Below are 21,437 nucleotides of genomic sequence, written 5' to 3'. Positions count from 1 at the left end.
CTATTTTGACTTCAGAGATCAGGGGATGTTCTCTTATTGCCTGCAGGAGTGGTTCAAGGATCAATACAAAGATTAAGGGGGATAGTGGGCATCCTTGTTGGGTACCGTTTCCTATAGTGAATAGTGGGCATGTCGCTCCCGTTATTTTAATTTGTCTCAATACGTTGGTATATAGTGCCCAGACCGCTGTGATATAGGGGGGAGGGTAGTGTTTTAGTAGTGTGATTTTACACGGTCGAAGGCTTTTTCCGCGTCTAGGGAGAGGGCTAGGGATGGTGTTTTAGATGCCGCTAGTGTGCAAATTACGTCTATATTGCGGCATGTGTTCTCAAAAAACTCGAGATAAGAAAATTATCTACCCTTGTCGGTGGGTCCAAAACTTGGAACCCCTCTCCACTGGTAGAAATACACCTAAATGGACATTCCAGAGGTGTCCTGGGGCTTAACCCCTTGTTTAGAGAACAAAAAAATTGAATAAATACTTAGACTATCTGGATAAAATACCCAGATGTCAAAAGTATGTGCTGGAATTGTAGAATTAAGATTTTCCAAATTAATTCAATAGGATAGGATGAAATGGTAATATAGCAAAGATAACCAAAATTGGTGGTCAAAAAACCCGAATTGGGTATAAATACTAGCCTTAATGGCACACCTCTAAATATCCTAGTAATTTGTAACTGATTAGCTACAGATAATAGACTTTTACCATGATAGGTCAATTCTGATAGCTACAGAAAATAAATTAACTTAGCTTGAGTCCGCTAAGTATAATATGTAACTAGGATCACTGGTCACTTAGATTGGAAATGATAGTTGTTAGATTGCTAAACGGCCATATGTGACACTTATAGAAGTATCGAACAAAGCCTACCGTGGTGTGTCGGTATCCAGTGTGTTGTCTTGAGGAGAGTGGTTGTATAGTGTTTTGTAAAAGGTTGTGAAGATCTGGGCTATGTCGGTTGGGGAGGTTTTTAGTGTTCCATCTGGGGCCTTAGTTGCAGTTGTGTGGGTGCCGAGTTCTAGGCCGTAGCGTACTGGCCAGCAGGGTGTCCATTTTATTGGACTTATCATAGTAAGTACTTTGGACCATGCTAGGGAGCGGGCTGTGTCATTAATAAGTAGTTCTCTGATGGAGATGCGTATGTCTTGGAGCTGTTGTAGGGCTTGGGGGATGGAGTGGTTTTATGTCGCTGTTCCGCAGTGCGGAGGGAATCGAGTAGATGGGTGAGCTTTTGAGATTTAAACTTTTTAAAATGTTAAATCTCCAATGTTCGGCCATTTATTGAACTAGAAACATTGGTAATTTTCCTCTATTTATAAGCCCTCCTGGTTTATTTGACAAAAAGCTATTGTTATCAAGCAGATTACTTATCAGTAGATTGCTCAAAGTCAATCTATTGTTCAAGATTTCAAACTTTTTTCATATGTTTTTGCGATCCTTATTCTATCTTTGACCAAATTATTCCTATTTTTCTATTATTCCATTCCTTAGTACAGCACTTTACTATACAGATAGGCAGCTTTTGTAGCACCTTGTGAGTTGTATGTAAGTAACTCCGTACGGGGAATTGAGATAGGTGCCCACGTAGACACAGGGGTCAATTTCATCCAGCGACACAGTTAACTTAATCTCACAATATGTATCTTCTTCTTTTTGTGTTACTTCCCAGTCTGGAAGTTAGCTGGCAACCTTTTGTACATTATCTTGTATATCCTTATTCCAGTTTACTCAGAGGTACACTATCCTTTGTTTATTCATCCAACTCTTGTCATAGGTTCTCCCCTAATAAATACTGAGGAAAACTAGTTATTTAAATTTCTGCCTTTTCCTGGTCTTCATTTAATAACATACCCATCTCTGCTTTCAGTGTACCTCACTTTCATTTTACATTTTTGTTTTTTAGAAACCTTTATTGGGGGTTGGTTTTTCTATCTTTGGCTAGCTTACCCTATCTTATCATATTTTTTTGCAAACATTATTGGGTTCTTTTGATCTTATACAGGATGCCTCTGATTTGTGTAATTTGTGTAATTTAGATGTAAATGCCTCTTCTTATTTGGTAAAGCACCTTCCTACAAGTCACATTAGTTTCAATATGTTGTTTTTTATATATATATATATATATATATATTTATTACCCAGTGGTACATACTGAGAAGTGTACATTTCTTATATGTCCCTACAGAGTTTATGCCACTCAATGAGTTCTAAAGCTGCCCTAATCTTTTTGAAATTTGCCTCTTTTTTTTTTAAAGTATATGTTGCAGTATACCCTATGTGCATTTGATCTTTTGAATTGATCATATTATGATCACTGTTTCCCAAGTGCTCCTTCATGAATGTTAAAAGATCAATATTGTTTGGTTTTTTTTTATAGCCAGACTCAGACAAGCATTCTTTCTAGTTGGTACTTGTACCAATTGTGACATGAAAGTGTCCGGATATTCTGTTGTTTCAAACAAATATCCAGAAGTGCATAATCCTGGCCAATTCAGTATTTCATCATTCCTGGGTTTCTAAACTGTACATTATTAATCTGGCTAATAATTTCCACAGAGATACTTTGAAACTAGTAACAAGCTAAATGTAGGTCTCCTGGGTAAATACTTGTTAAAATATACAAACGTTAATGTGATCGTTTGTTAATCATTCTCTAAATAAATCACACTGTGATTAACTGTGACTAATTAGACGACTGGTCCTTATTAATGTTTGATTACATGTTTTCATTGGAAGTTTTGGTATTTCATTATTTTCAGTATATAATGACTGTGAGAAGGATGTTTTAAATGGATCGACATGCAAGACAGCTTCTAGCCAAGAAGAAAATGATCACAAATGCATGAAAAATTGTAATTCTAGATCCTGAAAATAAAATTCAGCTTCAATACATTTCTATGTGAGAAATCACAGCTGACCTAGATTTAAATAAAATCTGTAGTGAGTGAAAAAAAAACTATTTTTTTGTTATACAAGGAAGCTTGGTTATCAAAATATGAGAAAACCTCTCAGCAGGTCAGCGAAATGATATATATTTAATTGAGGATTTTATTTTTTTTATCTCTCTTGCTTTAAAGGAACACTAACAAGGTTATTTTCTCTATAATTGTATGGATGGATTTCAAGTTTAACTATAAATTTTAAAGAGTTAATTTGTTGTATAAATATCTCTTATAGTAGTGTAACACATATATATGGAAAATTTAAGGGACTTTTCTTTTATGCATTTAATACTGATAAAAATGCTGCTGCAGAGATAATGTGGAATTTCCCCTCCTCATTATCCATCTAAATTTAGAAGGTAATGATGCTTAGAGTGGCTTTTTAAGTGAGATAATACTAAGGACTTGCCTGATAAGTCCCTGCATTGGGATAAGAAACAGATAGGGTTTTATAGCAGGGACATTGTTAGGCTCCACAAATTCCTGGTGCTTGATCCCAGAGCATTATTAAATGACCGCCCCAATGCCTCGCCCCTTAACTATGCATCTGCCACCTCTACATAAGTAAAAAAAGAAAATATAACTCTATTCTTCCATAATCAGTGATACAAGGCTGCATATATCAGAGGACACTGGGTAGAAAGGAAGGCACCGATACATTAATTCTTGGGGTGGCACTCATAATAAAAATATAATTTCGTCTCTTTATAAATCACTGGTAATACCAAACCTAGAATATGCTGTGCAATTGTGGGTACCTGTTCTAAGGAATGATATTATGGAACTAGAAAAAGTGCAGAGGCAGGCTACAAACTTAATAAAATTAATGGAACAGTTTAGTTATGAAGAGAGGTTAACAAATTTAAATCTATTTAGTATAGGAAAACGGCACCTCAGAGGGGATATGATAGCATTAAACAAATATATTCAGGGCCAATACAAAACATTGTCTGGATATTTATACATAGACAGGACTATACGAATGACACAAAGTCACTGTGGCGGAACCAGCCCCGCCACTTGTGCCTGGAGAGGACTGCTTGCCAGCCTCTTACCATGTGATTATGGTCCCTGGGAGGTTTGGCCCTTGAAATAACAGATTTGGGCATAATGGATTTTTGTTGTGCTGCTGCTGGCCCTTTGACTACCAGAGAAAGGATTTGTACTTTTAAATTGGCACTTCGGATGCCGTCGAGGTGCCGAAGTAGTCGAAGTGGCCGGCATTCAAAAACCGAACACGTGGCGGCGGCCATTTTAATTTAGTCGAACGTGGTCAGCGGTGCGTGCCACTGAATCTATGGAACTAAAATCGGTTACACATTTGCACGAACACCGCTGACCATTACCTTCTCAGGAACTTTGACGCTTCGACTGGAATTGACCGACCGCACAGCCCAAATCTATGGAACTCTTTTTGGCATGAAAATGTGCTTGCGGTCGGTCAAATAGGACTTTCCCTTAACTTTTTAACCCCTGAACCGTTTGCCCTGATTTTTGAGTATGTGTATATTTCAAGCATGCTGATTATGAAAATGTATGTGAATGGCATGTATATTTTAGAAGTTATTCATATTTTGTAAAAACTGTATTTCTCTGCCTGTGATAATTATATTACCTATTGTGTTCAGTAATCATATCACAGTCAGAGTGGAGGATTTTGTGTAGAAGTGTCTGTGTGTATTGTACAGATTGATTGGTTGTATTTCAAAACCCTGTGGGCAGTACTATGTTTGTGGATTGTGAATAAAAGAGGCTGTATGTGCCAGTACAGTCAGTTCTGCTTGACCTCAAAACGAAGTGTCGTCTCGTTATTGGGGGAATTGGATTGTATGCTGATTGCCAGGAGTGTAAGCTGTTCGTATGGTTTTTCCTGTTCAGCTGTTTCCAGTGTTCATGTGTTTCCTGTTCAGGAGTTGGAGGATTCGTGTAGTTTGCAGTTCGGGAGATTGGTGCTTGCATTAGCTGCCTGTGCATTGGAAAGGGGAATATCGCCTAAACGGTTTTTAACCTCTTGTGTGCAAAACGGTCCGTAACAGTCACGTTTAGACTGGAAGAAAGGAGATTTAGACTAAGGCAAAGGAAAGGCTTTTTAAAAGTAAGAACATTAAGGATGTGGAATTCTCTGCCTGAAGAGGTGATTTTGTAAAAGTCAGTACATATGTTTAAACATCAACTGGATGCATACTTTCAGAAATATAGTATTCAAGGATATCATTTTTGATGTGTGGGATAATTGCTTCTTTATTCAAGGAGAGATCTGACTGGTATTCTTGGGTCAAAAAATAGCATTTCACTAGTTTGTTGCAAAATTGGAAAGTGCTTCAAACTGTGTTTTTTTTTTGCCTTCTTTGAATCAACTTTAAAAACCTATGTGAGAAAGGCTGAACTTGAAGCACGCATATCTCCTTTCAGCCTAGTTAGCTATGTAATAACTATGTGCATGGTTTGTGTTTCTAAACCCTTCATTCTAACTTGTTCATCCAGGTGATTATTACTGATTGACAACAAAATACTACAGAATGGAAAAGTCTTGATTCATTTTTCCATTGTAACAATGCTACACAAAACCTATCCACTTAATCAACACTGCCAACGTGGGGGGGGGGGGGTGAAGCAAGGGTGTTACTGGGTAGATTTGAAGGGGCGGTGTAAAACCATACACTTGAATAGATCTTAAGTTAATCAGTCCTATATCCAGGGTTCAGCCCCTCTGGCCCCCTCCCAGCAACATCATGCTTGCGAGTCAAGCATTCCACACTAAAAGGGTTAAAATGCTTATTTATATAACCTGGAGTTGACATTGTAGCATTAATTTGTTCAAGATGTTTTCCGTTACTGGATTCATAAGAAATTGGACATTTCACTTTTTTATTGGTAATGAAATTAGTGAACACATGTAAAAATAAATTATAGTTATGATTAGTGTTTTATTGTATTTTGTTTTCTATTTTTTGTTTAGCTGCTCACTCAAGCTGCGGAGTGGAAGTTGCAGACTAAAATGTTGAAGGATCAGGAAACTATCCTGAAAACACAGGTAAAGTAAGAGATTTCTGGATTTAATGAGAGCTCCTCAGTGCTAGAGTTACCATGAGGTTCACCTATTTTAAACTAAGCTACACACTCACCATGCTTTGCTCATCTATAACTCAGCAGTTAGAAAAAATAGTGTTGCCCCAAGCACCAACAAGCGCTTATGCTATCCATGTAACTCTGAGAGATAATGAGAGAGATTTATTTTCTATTATGTCATTATGTTATTATATGGTTTGAAAAAAATTACAATTTGTGTGCTTAAACGGGGAGATTACTAGTACAATTAGCACTGCAAAAAACTGTATTAAAAATTGTTGAATAGCATTAAAAGAAAACAAAAAGTGTTTGTCATTATATTTTTTACCAGACCATCCATTCTAACTGACACACGGAAGAATTAAAACAAAATCGAGTATCTTACAGATATATAAAGCCTGAACTATTTAAATGGACTCTATAGGCACCCATATGACATCATCACAATTCAATGGTTTGGGTGCCATGCCCTTCAAGCTTTAACTCTGCAAGTGAAAATATTGCCTTTCTGCAGGAATGTCATAGTTTTCATTGCAGGATTTAAATGCCTCTAGTCGCCGTCACACTGACAGCTACTAGTGGCACTCCAGCAGAAATAGAGGCAAAAAACTCAGCTATTTCAAACAGATTGCCTCATAGACACCATCTGTTTGGCATTGCATGGTGCACGTGCACTAGCCTCTCAATGCTTTCCTACGGGAAAGCATTGGATTTGTAGAGATCCTCAAGATTGATGATCTCATCCAAGGAGGTGGAGACAACAGTGGACAGAGCACCAGAGCAGGGGATAAAAGGCAAGTGAAATACTTTTTATACCTTGACTAGATCACTAGAAGACTATAGCGTTAGGAATACACATTTATATTCCTAATGATATAGTGTTTCTTTAACACAATATGAGTAGTACAATACATATCATGCATGTGAAACTTATGAATATGTGTACACCTAACTTGTGATCCATTCTGCAGCAAAACTGTTTGAATACACAACTGTACACAACTCTATAAGCCAAGCATGTCAAACTCAAAGGCTAACATGGGCCAAATAAACAAGGTTTATGTGGGCAGCAAAAGAAAACACCAAAACTTCAGTTTATATCAAAAAGTACAGTATAAAAAATGTTGCCTCACAGACACTGGATGCTCGTAGGGCTTCAAAGTAAACAAAAGAGAAAATGTATTTTAAGGAGACATGCATTTGCATATTACCAATGTTTCAGTCAAACTACCTTGACATATTAAGAAAAATTTGATAATGGGACTGAAATGGTGAATGTATGTTGTTGTACAGCTTGAAAAAACAAATGACACTATCTTGTTGATTTTGAAGTCCTATGAGTGTGTTCTTCACTTTGGCTGAGATTATCAAACTTGATGACCTCAGCCAATCCAATGCTTTCCCAAAGGAAAGCATTGGGAGACTATTGTGCATGTGTGCCAAAACGCTGCACAGCCAATCAGCATCTCCATGGAAAGCATTCAGCAGACCCAATCTAATACATTGCCCCTTCCCCCATTCAAATACACTCTCTCCAAATTCAATACACTGCCCCCAAATCTAATACAATACCCCCGCCCTTCACTCTTAAACATTGCCCAGTTCATCCACTTTAATACACTGACCCCAACGTATATACTGCCCCCAAACAAATACACTGCCTCCCAAACTAATACACTGCCTCCCCTATCTAATACACTGCCCCCAATTTAATACACTGCCCCAATCTAATATACTGCCCCCAATCTAATACACTTTCCCCAATCTAATATACTGCCTGCAATCTAATACACTGCCCCCAATCTAATACACAGCCTCCCCATTCTAATACACAGCTTCCCCAATCTAAAACACGACCCCCCAATCTAATACACAGCCTCCAGTGGCCCGCCTCCCCCACTCTAATAACTGCCCCTCCTCCCTCTCGCTATGCTAATACAGTGCCCCTCCCCCAATCTAATACACTGCCTCTTAATCTAATGCACTGCACTCCCTCCCCCAATTTAATAGACTTCCTCTCCCACTCTAATAAACTATCCCTATTCCCTAAACTCTAATGCACTGCCCCTACCCCAATCTAATACACTGCCCCTTAATTTAATACCCTGCTACCTTCCTTTCCCTTCACCCCTGCTCCCTGTTCAACAGAGTACACAGGAAGGTCCCCCAAGCCTCTTTCTCCTACCTTAAAATGAGCTGTCTGTCCTCCAGCCCTGCTTTTCTCAGCTCCAGCTGGCCAGATGCTCCTCTGCACTGCGAACAGGAGGGAAGGGGGAGTGGCTGGCCTGCTCTGTAGACAACCAGCCACTCTGTGCACTGTAGCGCCGTACAGCTGGCGTGGATTCATTCTTAGCAGTCTTGTTGCCGCCAAAGCACGCGATCAGCAGTGGCACCTCTCTTGCGGCTAGTTGCAGCCACAGCACAAAGCGGCCCCAGGGTAAACGGGCCACAAATATATTCATTGTGGGCCGCAAATGTGATATGCTTGCTATAAGCTATAGATTTTGTAGCTGTAAAATACAGGTAATTTCAAGCAAGCTGCAAAGTGTAGGCTAAAATCGCCAAGTAGTAACATTTTGTCTAAGTTTACTAGAACTCACTGTTTAGTGCATAAACACATAAAGGGACACTTTAGGCATGCAGACCACTTCAGCTAATTGAAGTGATCTGGGTGCTGTGTCCCTTTTGCACTTAGTGCTGCAATGTAAAACATTGCAGTTACAGAGAATTGCAGCTCTAAGTGTGCTCTTAGTGGCTGTCTACCAGAGGCGCTTCCAGAATCAAAACGAACCTTTGGACCTCAAGCATCAGATTTTCCCCATAGGAAAGCATTGATGAATGTTTTTCTATGGGAACATCCTAATTTAAGTGCGGCCATTGCTCACGTCAGCGGGGGAGGAGCATAGGCAGAGCCTAACCCGATGTTCCTCGGTGCTGGATTCAGGTAAGTGACTGAAGGGGTTTTAACCCCTTCAGCCTCGTGGGAGGGGCGCGAGGGAGGGGGGCTCCTTAGAAACCTATAGTGCCAGGAAAACGGCTTTGTTTTCCTGGCACTATAAGATCCCTTTAATGGCAACGTGCTCAGCTAATAACAGGTGCACTCACTCTGAACAAACTTTTGTTGTCCTGGTGGAGTCTCCATTGCAATTAATTAGAGATTAATTAGAAAACATGTCTTGTGGTAAGTGGTATACACTTACTGAGAAACATGGTAACAAGCTCTCCTTCATTTGATTGATTTTATTTATTTTATTTTTCTACAGATAACTCTGTATTCTGAGAGATTTGATGAGTTTCAAAACTCACTTACAAAAAGCAATGAAGTTTTCTCAACCTTTAAAAAAGAAATGGAAAAGGTAAGTGCTCTACTGTAGACAATGAGTGAAATATATTGACAACACAAGCTAAAAAGAGGGGATACACCTTGAATAATAGTGCTCCAATGATGATCCAACATTTTTTTCAAAATTCATATGGCATGGCAAAAAAACAAGAATGGCGTATCTTTGAAAAAAAAAACACAGGAGGGTGTGGGTTTCGCATTTATCCAACAATATTATAAAGCAAGTTTCTTATTCCATGGCAATATTACACAAATGCCTTCATCCAGGAAAGAAATGGTGGTATGAGGTTGAACAGGGTCTTACGGAAAAAAATGAAATGTTAAAATTGTTTTGGTCCGTGCAGGAGTCTAACTCTTACCTTCTCAAGTTGAGTTCTGGAAGTATTGTGGTGAATTCTATTCTCAAAGTGTGACCAAAGATTAAAAACGATATAAAAATAAAAAATATTTATAATTAAAGCCTTACCTTTTAAAATTCTAATGTATAATATTAAAGATCTAAAATTTAGAAAATTGCAGATGTAATGGTAGGTCCTAGAGTCATGACATTTGCATTTATCAGAGAAAAAGTTTCTTTACCACTTACTGAACATTTTAATTTTATAAGGATCAAAATATATTTGAAATCTTTTTGCCCTGCAGCAAATCTTGAAATGTATAAAGGCTTTAGGAAAATGTATTACAGGCTATGAGACGAATAATCTTTTTTTTTAAAAATGTGCTTATATTCTGAGAATGTTTGAACCAGCTCAAATATTTCCAGCACTTAAAAAAATGGGAAAAAGATTTAAATAAAAAAATTTCAGGAACAGAATGGACTTATGCATGGAACTGTTAAAAACTATAAAGTGTTTGAATTTAACAGAAGTACAATTTAAAATGAGTAATAGACTCTATTTAGTGCCTAGTCTTTTGGCCAAAATGTATCAGAATGTCTCTGATGAGTGATGGAGATGTAGGGCCGGTGGAGGGGATTTCATACATATTTGGTGGAAATGTGATTTAATTCAAGTTTACTAGAAGAATGTACATGCTCAGAATCAAAGTATTACATAAGTAGACTTACCTTTTAGCCCTGAAATATTTTTATTGCATCTGGAACAAATTAATGCCAATAAAAGTCTGAACATTTTCCTTATACATATACAGATACTGGAAACAAGAAATACTGCCCAACTGTTTTTTAAAGGGACACTATAGTCACCCAGACCACTTCAGCTCAATAAAGTGGTCTGGGTGCCAGGTCCCCCGGGTTTTAACCCTCCAAATGTAAACATAGCAGTTTAATAGAAACTGCTATGTTTACATTGCAGGGTTAATCCAACCTCTAGTTAGTGGCTGTCTTCCTGAGTGTGCAGAGCGTGCAGAACATCCGTAGAAAAGCATTGAGAAATGCTTTCCTATGGACTGTTTGAATGCGCGCGTGGCACTTGCCGCGCATGCGCATTCGGCTCCAGTCGGGAGCTGACGTCGGCGGGGGAGAAGAGGTCACCAGCGCCGAGGGAGCCCGGCGCTGGATTAAAGTAAGTAACTGAAGGGGTTTTAACCCCTTCAGTGCCAAGGGAGGAGGACCCTGAGGGAGGGTGGGTCCTAAGGATGCTATAGTGTCAAGAAAACGAGTTTGTTTTCCTGACACTATAGTGATCCTTTAATAAAAGAACAAGTACTGTTTCAGTTAAAGATGGAAAAAGGATTAGCTAATAAACAAGATAAATCTAAGGAGCATATTGAAAAAGGGATAGATAAAATCACTGTTTCTCCAATGAACGCAGTTGGTAGAGCTGTTTTGTTATCATAATGCCCCATCAAACTAAATTTGACTATTTTTGTGACTGTATTGTGTTTCCCAATTACTTCTAATAATAGATTAAAGGCATTGTTAAGGTAGGACTAGAAGAAACTCAACGCTTAATGTTTGTATGTAAATGAGGGTCGTAGACTGTGGACATGTGATAAGAAACTGTCATTGTGACTTGTATGTGTTTTATGGATTAAAAACAATTTAAAAAAGAAAAAGAAAAAGAATAATAGTTCTCATGTACTTTGTAAATTCACATAAAATGTTCCTTTCTTGGCTCATATCCTCAGTTTTTAAGTGTATAAAAACTTCCAATGTCATACCAGTCCTACAAAATATTAAACATAATTTAGAAATACAAGCCCAGGGCAAGTACAGTACCACAATGAGTCGTTCCAATCATTTCAACACTAAAATGTATCAAAAATACTGAAGCAAACTAACATACTTAGTTCTCCCTGAATGGTGTGTTGACTATCATCTGAAATCCGCTGTAAATTACTGGCACAGACCTTAAATAATATTTTGATCTGGGAATCACTACTCAGAGGAGATGTGATCAAGAATTTTAACAGGTCAAGGGAAATAATTTGTGGAACCAGCAATATTAAATTTGTCACAGCCTGACAGGTACTTCACCAATGACTAGACATATACTATTAGAGTGGATGGTGGTTGGTAGAGAGTCGTGAGCTCATCCATCCCACCCTCTTTTCCTTTGCTCATCCAGTGCTTCTTCTAAGAAAGGATTGGATCTAGTGCTTCCCTATGAGAAGCATTAGAGTGTCACGATCCCGGGGAACCCAACACGCTAACACACACACAGACACACACACAGAAAGTGTGCTGTACCGGTCCTTAGAGTGGCCGGGCTAAGCACACAAAGAATAGTCAGGAGACAAGCCGAGTAAGGGGAACCAGAAAACAGAATAACGAGAAACAAGCCGAGGTCAAAGGGTAGGAGAAAGTCACAAAGTCAGTATAACAAGCCAGAGGGTACGTAACCAGAAAGCACACGTTCACAATCGATACTATAAAGCAAAGACCACAACAGGGCACAGATAGACAGGAAAGGTAAGTATTTAAATCCTAGCCTGAATCCTGATTGGCTAACCACCAATCAGTATTAACAAACACACGTGGGGGATATCTATACCCCCCACTGTGTTTGTTGCACTGTAGCTTTAACGCCGGGTCACGTGAGTGACCCCGGCGCTTAGATAATAGTGCCGGCTCCCAGCGTGCAGCGTTAGACATGCTGCCGCTGGGAGGAGGAGAGGAGGACGCGAGCGGCGTGTCAGGAGGAGAGGACGCCGCTCGCTTAACGGTAAGGGGAGAGGGGACCGCGGGCGGCGACGGACCGAGGGTGAGTGCTGCGAGAGGATTGCAGCCTCCCCTCACCGCTGCCCGCGGAGCCCTGACATAACCCCCCCCTCGAAGACCGCCCAGGGGGCGGGAAGCCGAAGGCTTCAAAGGAAACCGCGCATGAAAGGAGCGGATCAAGGAGGGGGCGTCCAAGTCAGAGACAGAAACCCACGACCGCTCCTCCGGGCCATAACCCTTCCAATCAACCAGATACTGCAACCGACCTCGAGAGAAACGAGAATCAAGGAGAGCAGCCACCTCATATACGTCACTAGAGACCGCGCGGAGGGCATCGGAACGCCTGAGAGAGCCAGAGAACCGATTACAGAGCAAGGGCTTCAAAAGGGAGGTGTGAAAGGTGTTAGGTATGCGCATGGAAGGGGGCAAGGCCAGGGAGTAGGATACAGGATTCACCCTACGCAACACCTTATAGGGACCAAGGAACTTGGGCGCGAACTTCATCGAGGGAACCCTAAGGCGGAGATTCCTAGAGGACAACCAAACCCTATCACCCGGAGCATAAGAAGGAGCCGCACACCTACGACGATCAGCAAACCTCTTTTGAGTAGCAGCAGCACGACAAAGAGCAGCATGGACCTGATCCCACATCTTCCGTAAGGAGGCGAGGTGCTCGTCCAAAGCGGGCATTCCCTTGTCGGAGAATACACCGGGAAGGACAGCGGGTTGGAACCCATAAGCCACCATAAAAGGACTTGCGCCAGTAGAAGAATGAGACACAGTGTTCCTGGCAAACTCAGCCCAGGGAAGGAGACGGGACCAGTTGTCCTGGTGTGCATTCGTGAAACAGCGTAAATACAACTCCACAGACTGATTTGCTCGTTCGGCAGCTCCATTAGATTGCGGATGATAGGAGGAAGTAAACGATAAGGAGACCCCCATCTCAGCACAAAAGCCTCTCCAAAACCGAGAGACAAACTGAGGGCCCCTGTCAGATACGATATCTTGTGGTATACCATGCAAGCGGAACACTTCTTTGGCAAACACCTGAGCCAACTGAACCGCAGAAGGTAGCTTCTTAAGCGGAATGAAGTGCGCCATTTTGGAGAACCTATCCGTTACAGTCAAAATTACTGTCTGCCCATCAGATGAAGGAAGATCCACAATAAAGTCCATGGATAAGTGTGTCCACGGTTTCTTGGGTACAGATAGGGGCATAAGGAGTCCCAGGGGTTTAACATTAGGGGACTTACACTGTGTACAGACACGACAAGCCTGCACGTAATCTACCACGTCTTTTTTGAGTGAGGGCCACCAAAACTGTTGGAGAAGACCCTTGTAAGTCTTGGTAACCCCTGGATGACCAGCCGTTTTGGCTGTGTGAAATAAAGTCAACAACTTCTTTCTGTCTTTTACTTTCACGTACAGCTTACCAGTAGGTGTCTCAGAGGGTGCTTGGGGTTGGTATGACTTGATACCATCAAGAAAAAGAGACGAGATAACCAAACGGGTAGTAGCTATTATATTAGTTGTGGGTACAATGGGCTCAGGAGTGGAGGTAATAGAATCTACAGGTTCGTACTGGCGGGAGATGGCATCAGCCTTGACATTTCGATAACCAGGCCTGTATGTGATTATGTACTGAAAACGTGAGAGAAATAAAGACCATCTAGCCTGACGAGAGGATAACCTCTTAGCATCTGCGATATAGGATAGATTTTTATGATCGGTTATAACCAAAATCTTGTGTCTAGCTCCCTCTAACAAGTACCTCCATTCTTTAAATGCCATCACTATAGCTAATAATTCCCTGTTCCCAACGTCGTAATTCTTTTCAGACTCTGACAAGCGTTTTGAAAAGTAACCACAGGGAAGGAGGGGTTCGTCATACGATTGTCTTTGTGACAACACTGCTCCTATACCTGATTCAGAGGCGTCTACTTCCAGTACAAAGGGAAGGGAAGGATCAGGATGGTGTAACACAGGGGCAGTGGCAAATGCCTTTTTTAGAGTCTCGAAGGCCACAATAGCATTAGGATTCCAAACCCTGGGGTGTAAACCCTTTTTTGTCAGTTTAGTGATAGGGGAAATAATGGATGAGAAGTTTTTAACAAACTTTCTATAATAATTGGCAAACCCTATAAATCGCTGTATTGCCTTAAGTCCTTGGGGAAGGGGCCAGGACAGTATAGCTTCCAATTTTGAAGGATCCATGCTGAATCCTTGTTCAGAAATAACATAACCCAGGAATTGTACAGAGGTTTGGTCGAATAAGCATTTCTCTAATTTACAATAAAGACCATTCTGCAACAACCTTTTAAGCACCATCCTAACATGAGTATGATGTGTCTTCAAATCTGGAGAATATACAAGTATGTCATCTAGGTAGACTACAGCACAGACATGCAGTAGATCTCTAAGGACATCGTTTATGAGGTCCTGAAAAACGGCAGGAGCATTACACAATCCAAAAGGCATGACCAGATACTCGTAATGCCCACTACGCGTATTGAACGCCGTTTTCCATTCATCATTCTCCTTAATACGAACAAGGTTATAAGCCCCCCTGAGGTCTAGTTTAGTAAAATATCTAGAACCTTTGACACGATCAAACAATTCGGTAATGAGGGGAATCGGATAGGCATTTTTAATCGTTATATTGTTTAGGGCTCTGTAGTCTATACACGGTCTCAAATCGCCCTCCTTTTTTGCCACAAAAAAGAAACCAGCACCAGCAGGAGAGGAGGACCTTCTAATAAAACCTTTACTTAAGGCCTCTCGTATGTACTCCTCCATGACCTGGTTTTCTTTCTCAGAAAGAGGGTAGACCTTACCCCTAGGAGGCATAGTACCCGGTAATAGGTTTATGGCACAGTCATACTCACGGTGTGGGGGTAGCTTATCTGCCTCCCTTTTTTCGAAAACCAAAGCAAGGTCTGCATACACAGAAGGGACAGAAACAGAAAGCGGTTTAGCCGTGGGCACGTTAAGTAAACAAATGGGACGTACTTGGGCCATACAGTCTCGTTGACAAGATTCCCCCCAGGAGAGTATGTCTAAACAACCCCAATCAAGTACTGGGTTGTGTTTCACTAACCAGGGAAAACCCAGAACTATGGAAGCAGTAGGGGAGTCAATTATTTGGAAGGTTAACCTTTCCTTGTGTAAAGCACCCACACACATCTCTATATCTTGGGTCTCATGGGTCACCAGAGGTCTCTCAAGGGGTCTACCATCTATGGCCTCAACGGCCAAGGGTGTGGCCTTTTGGATCAAAGTCAAGGCTGCGGTTCTGGCAAAGGTCTCATCCATAAGGTTGTCAGCCGCACCTGAATCGATCAAGGCTTTAGTTGTTATGGTGGTTTTATTGACCAAAAGAGAGACCGTAATAAATGGTCTGGAGATGGACACATGAGGGGACAAAGTCATAACACCCGAGGCCGACCCCTCTCTAGGCCTTAGGTGCTGGAGTTTCCCTGTAATTTAGGGCATGTATTACAGTGGTGACCCCTCTTTCCACAATAGAGACATAACCCCTCCCTTCTACGATACGTTCTTTCAGCCTCAGTTAACCCCGTAGCACCCAATTGCATGGGTTCGGGGGATGGTTGCCTAGGAGCGGGTAACGCTAGTAATGCAGTACTGGGTAGAGCAGGTAACACCCGTGTATCCAGCCGTCTTTGACTACGTCTCTCTCTAATGCGGTTATCAATAAGGATTACATAGTCTATAATATCATCTAGAAGGACAGGCAGTTCCCTGGATGCTATTTCATCCAGTATGTAAGCGGCCAAACCCTCCTGAAAGGCTGTTACGAGGGCGTCGTTATTCCAAACCACTTCAGCTGCTAGAGTGCGGAATTCGATAGTATAATCCGCTACAGATCTGTTACCCTGTCGAACCCTAAGCAGAGCTTTGCCAGCAGAGGCAACCCTACCGGGTTGATCAAACGTGCGTTTGAATGCGGACAAAAAATCCGCAAAGGACATAGGAGACATATTTTCCCACATGGGGTTTGCCCATGCTAAAGCTCTCCCAGACAGGTGGTTTATCAAAAAGGCAATTTTGGATCTGTCGGTGGGATAGGAACGTGGATTCATCACCAGATGGATGTCAATTTGATTGAGGAAACCACGACACAATGCTGGGTCACCACTATAGCGCTGTGGCGGTGTCATATGGACTACATGGGCAGGAACGGGTACTGGAGTGGCAATGGGTTCGGACACAGCAGCAACCGCCTCCTGGACGGCAGGCTGCAGGTGTGCAGTACGAGCCAGTATGGTCTGCAAAGCTTGAGCAAACTGATCCATACGGTGGTCCAAGCCATCCATTCTAGCCTCCTGATTAACTAGGAGCTGTGGTATGTCAGCAGGTTCCATTATGGCCCTGTTGTAATGTCACGATCCCGGGGAACCCAACACGCTAACACACACACAGACACACACACAGAAAGTGTGCTGTACCGGTCCTTAGAGTGGCCGGGCTAAGCACACAAAGAATAGTCAGGAGACAAGCCGAGTAAGGGGAACCAGAAAACAGAATAACGAGAAACAAGCCGAGGTCAAAGGGTAGGAGAAAGTCACAAAGTCAGTATAACAAGCCAGAGGGTACGTAACCAGAAAGCACACGTTCACAATCGATACTATAAAGCAAAGACCACAACAGGGCACAGATAGACAGGAAAGGTAAGTATTTAAATCCTAGCCTGAATCCTGATTGGCTAACCACCAATCAGTATTAACAAACACACGTGGGGGATATCTATACCCCCCACTGTGTTTGTTGCACTGTAGCTTTAACGCCGGGTCACGTGAGTGACCCCGGCGCTTAGATAATAGTGCCGGCTCCCAGCGTGCAGCGTTAGACATGCTGCCGCTGGGAGGAGGAGAGGAGGACGCGAGCGGCGTGTCAGGAGGAGAGGACGCCGCTCGCTTAACGGTAAGGGGAGAGGGGACCGCGGGCGGCGACGGACCGAGGGTGAGTGCTGCGAGAGGATTGCAGCCTCCCCTCACCGCTGCCCGCGGAGCCCTGACATTAGAGTACGTTAATTGTCCTCATGCTATGTACAAGGCTATCGAACGTGACATAACTGAGTCTGACTCGGTTATAGCCGTGGAAGCACAGTCACTATAGATGTTTAGCTATAGATGTGTTTAGCCCTGGAATGAAAACATTGCTGCATCCACAATTTTACATTGGAGGACCGAAACGACAAGGCCACTGGCACTCAGACCACTTCATTGAGATTTTTTTGGTGCCTATAGTGATCCCTTAAGCTAGGATATCCTTAAAATCCAATTTATGAGGAAAGTTTTGTGTATGCTAGGAATGACTCTCCAAAATAATAATACATCAGTTAATAACATATACATCAGAACTTGCACGTCTATCAAACTGTTAAAATCATTCATTATTATGCTGTTGGTTTTCTTATAAAAGCAGTATTTTTGAGATATTTAGAAAGAATAGGCAGCAATATATAAAAACTCTGAACACTGTAATTTGTTTTCATATGTTTATACAGTATTTTATGATAAGCAGCAAAACCAGCTTCTGTGTTTTACATTTTAACAGGCATTGATTTAGCTGTAAAACAAATCAGATCTAGCGCCACAATAGTTGATAGCCTTATGAAATATTAATATTGTAATAAATGCTGCTTTTGAACAGTTGACACAAAATATAATTACTTCTGTCACAATGCAAGGCTAAGTATGACAGAATGGTAAAGTGCATAGTATTATTTATGTGTTTCCCTGCTTGTTTTATTACAGCATATAGTTAGTTGTTTTATGAGTATTTCTTAACTGGATCTCACATTGTGACTTTGATAGATGACAAAGAAAATGAAGAAATTAGAAAAAGAAACAAGTACTTGGAAAACTCGCTTTGAAAACTGCAACAAAGCATTGCTGGACATGATTGAAGAGGTGAGAGAATATACAGCAATTGATTCAATGCAATAGGCTGTGACTAAGCCTTTCAGTGGAAGTGGGGATCTGCATAGGAATTAAGGATTGTTGCAGGAATATTGCATGAATATTTCTACAGGCAGAGGAGAAAATGTTATATAATCCTCTGATGTTAAAGGGGTGGCTAAGTCCCTACAAGTCACTTATAAACAAGTGTGTGCAAGGGGATGGGGAGAGATGACTTTCTTGCATTATAACATACGCCGCTGTTATGGTGCTTGGTGTGTCCCTTTAAGGAAGATTGTAGAATTTTCAGAGGACCTTGCACACACACTTTTTCAGGGTTTTGTATGGTAGGCTGTCCATCTTATTGTGAAGATAGGCTTATAATTAGTTTGTATGGTTAAAAAAAATGTATAAATGGCTGTGAGATGTTTTATAGTTTACTGACAATGATAGAATGTTCTAATTACAGTGTGACCCGAACCATGTTTTTCTAAAAAAATATGGTAATAGGTATAAAAATCTGGGCACACCTGATGGTTTCTTTCAGAAGGCAGCCTTTATGAGGAGGACAAACATAAAGACAAAAGTTTGGCTCCAACATGAGCCTTTGTCGAGTGTGAATTAACAAGTGACACAAACTCTTATAAATACCATCCCCAATACCAATTAAAAAAAGCAATCAAATAGTGATAATTAAAATAAGTGAAGTAAAGAAAAGCAGCAAAGCTGACGTCTTCACAGGTGACAATAACGTCTGTCTTGAAAAAACACTGGTGTTGCGGGCATCTGGCATCATTTGCATCTGTGTCATGATGTCATGTTCCGCTACATCGGAGTAAAACTTACAAAAAAATCGAACAATTGGGAAAAGGCCAATGCTTGTTACACATTTGTATAATAATTCCCCTTTATTGGTGGTTCAGTGTTCATAATTTTGCTTGGTTTTTGCTATCTAGGGAAGCATCCAGACGTTATCGCGCCTTGTAGGCAGGGCATACTATGGGTTCGGACCTATAGACTGTAAGCTCGTTTGAGCAGGGCCCTCTTCAACCTGTTGTTCCTGTAAGTTTTTGTTAATTGTCTCATTTATTGTTAAATCTCCCCCTTTGATAATATTGTAAAGTGCTACGGAAAATGCTGGCGCTATATAAATACCAGTAATAAACTAATAATAATGGCCAAGAATAGCACCACCACTGATGTCATCGTGCTTAATGAGTGGAGCTAAAGTCAGTGTCCCTGTCATCATGGAGACCAGACACAATATGGCATTGATGGAAAACATTTCCCAAAACTGGAAAATCGGCAAAGGGAAAAGGAAGACAATATAATCAAATATGTTGCAGGATGAAACTAGGCGAGACATATATATAAATAGTAAATATATATTAATCCTCTCAAGTTGAGCAATTCATTTATCAAAAATACATTAAATGTTAATACATCATGAAAGTAAAAAAATCATTAAATTCCTAAAGTGCCACAAAAAGTGCATGCATATGCATGCAAGTGTCAAGTAGATTGTAATTAAGTATAATTACTTAATAAAGAAATATGGGAAATCTTGGGAGTCCAGTTCATGAAGTGAAAGTGAGATCCAGATTTTTATATGTAATACCTGCAATAATAAAAACTAAAAACTGAAGGTAAAATATATTTTAAAAAATATATAAAAATAATATAGTGGTGTAAACTAAAAGGCAATATTTAGCAACAGTGATCAATCACAAGTTTCAATCTTTTTTTAACCTATCTCCCCTTATTCTCTTGTCAGGTACCGTATATACTCGAGTATACGTCGAGTTTTTTGGCAATTTTTTTGTGCTGAAAAAGTCCCACTCAACTTATACGCGAGTCAGGGTCTGTATTATGGCAAGTTACATTGCCATAATACAGACCAGGACCACCGGGCTCATTACAAGCCCTGTGGTCCTGTTGGGAGCCGGCAGGAAGCATTTACTTACCTTTTCTGCAGCTCCTGTCAGCTCTGTGCAGCTCCCCTGATAGCTCCCAGTGTAAGTCTCGCGGTCTGCGTGCCGCGCGGAGCGGTGCCTCGGTAAACGCTTCCTGCCGGCTCCCCCCCTGCACAGCCCATGCCACTGGACCATCAGGGATTAAGATAGCCCCCCTCCCTGGCCAGGCAACAAGCAGGGAGGGGGGACAAAAAATATTAAATAATAAAATAATAATAAATAAAAAAATACTATAAAAAAAAAATGAATTATTAAAATAAAAAAAAGAATTAAAAATAATAAAAATGCCCTCCTCCCACCCAGTTCACACACACTACGTATACACACACTCTGCATTCACACAAACACACACACTCTGCATTATATACACACAGAGTGTGTGTATATAATGCAGAGTATGTGTTTGTATGAGTGTGTGTGTGTGTATATAATGCAGAGTGTGTGTTTGTATGTGTGTGTGTGTGTATATAATGCAGAGTGTGTGTTTGTATGAGTGTGTGTATATATAATGCAGAGTGTGTGTTTGTATTATTATTATTATTATTATTATGATATTTATAGAGCGCCGTCAAATTCCGCAGCGCTTTACAATGGGTGGACGAACAGACATGTAGTTGTAACCAGACAAGTTGGACACACAGGAACAGAGGGGTTGAGGGCCCTGCTCAATGAGCTTACATGCTAGAGGGAGTGGGGTAAAATGACACAAAAAGGTAAGGATGGTATTAGACTAGTGACAGTTGCAGAAGCTATAAACAGTTTAATTGATACGCTTTTATGAAGAAGTGGGTTTTTAACGATTTTTTGAAGGAGTGGAGACTGGGTGAGCATCTAACGGAGGAGGGAAGCGAGTTCCACAGGAACGGTGCAGCCCTCGAGAAATCTTGAAGGAGAGCATCAGAGGTGGGAGTACGGACAGAAGATAGACGTAAGTCTTCAGCAGATCGTAAGGGCCTAGACGGGACATACTTATGTATAAGGGAGGATAAATAGATGGGAGCAGCATTATGTAGCGATTTGAAAGCAAGAATCAGAATTTTAAATTGAGCTCTATATTTTATAGG

The 21,437-nt window shown here is 40.9% G+C and overlaps 1 protein-coding gene across 1 annotated transcript in view; it reads left to right on the top strand.

The window, feature by feature from the left end:
- TXLNB (taxilin beta) overlaps positions 1-21,437 on the top strand; it is a 119,931-nt gene that overhangs the window by 86,758 nt on the left and 11,736 nt on the right. The window contains exons 7-9 of the mRNA XM_063443300.1: positions 5,906-5,980; positions 9,279-9,371; positions 18,317-18,412. Coding sequence (XP_063299370.1) covers positions 5,906-5,980; positions 9,279-9,371; positions 18,317-18,412 — 264 coding nt within the window. The remainder of the gene's footprint in view (positions 1-5,905; positions 5,981-9,278; positions 9,372-18,316; positions 18,413-21,437) is intronic.

Source organism: Pelobates fuscus, chromosome 2 (genome assembly GCF_036172605.1).
Source record: "Pelobates fuscus isolate aPelFus1 chromosome 2, aPelFus1.pri, whole genome shotgun sequence".
NCBI classification, from domain to species: domain Eukaryota; kingdom Metazoa; phylum Chordata; class Amphibia; order Anura; family Pelobatidae; genus Pelobates; species Pelobates fuscus.
This window is presented reverse-complemented; position numbering and strand designations above follow the sequence as displayed.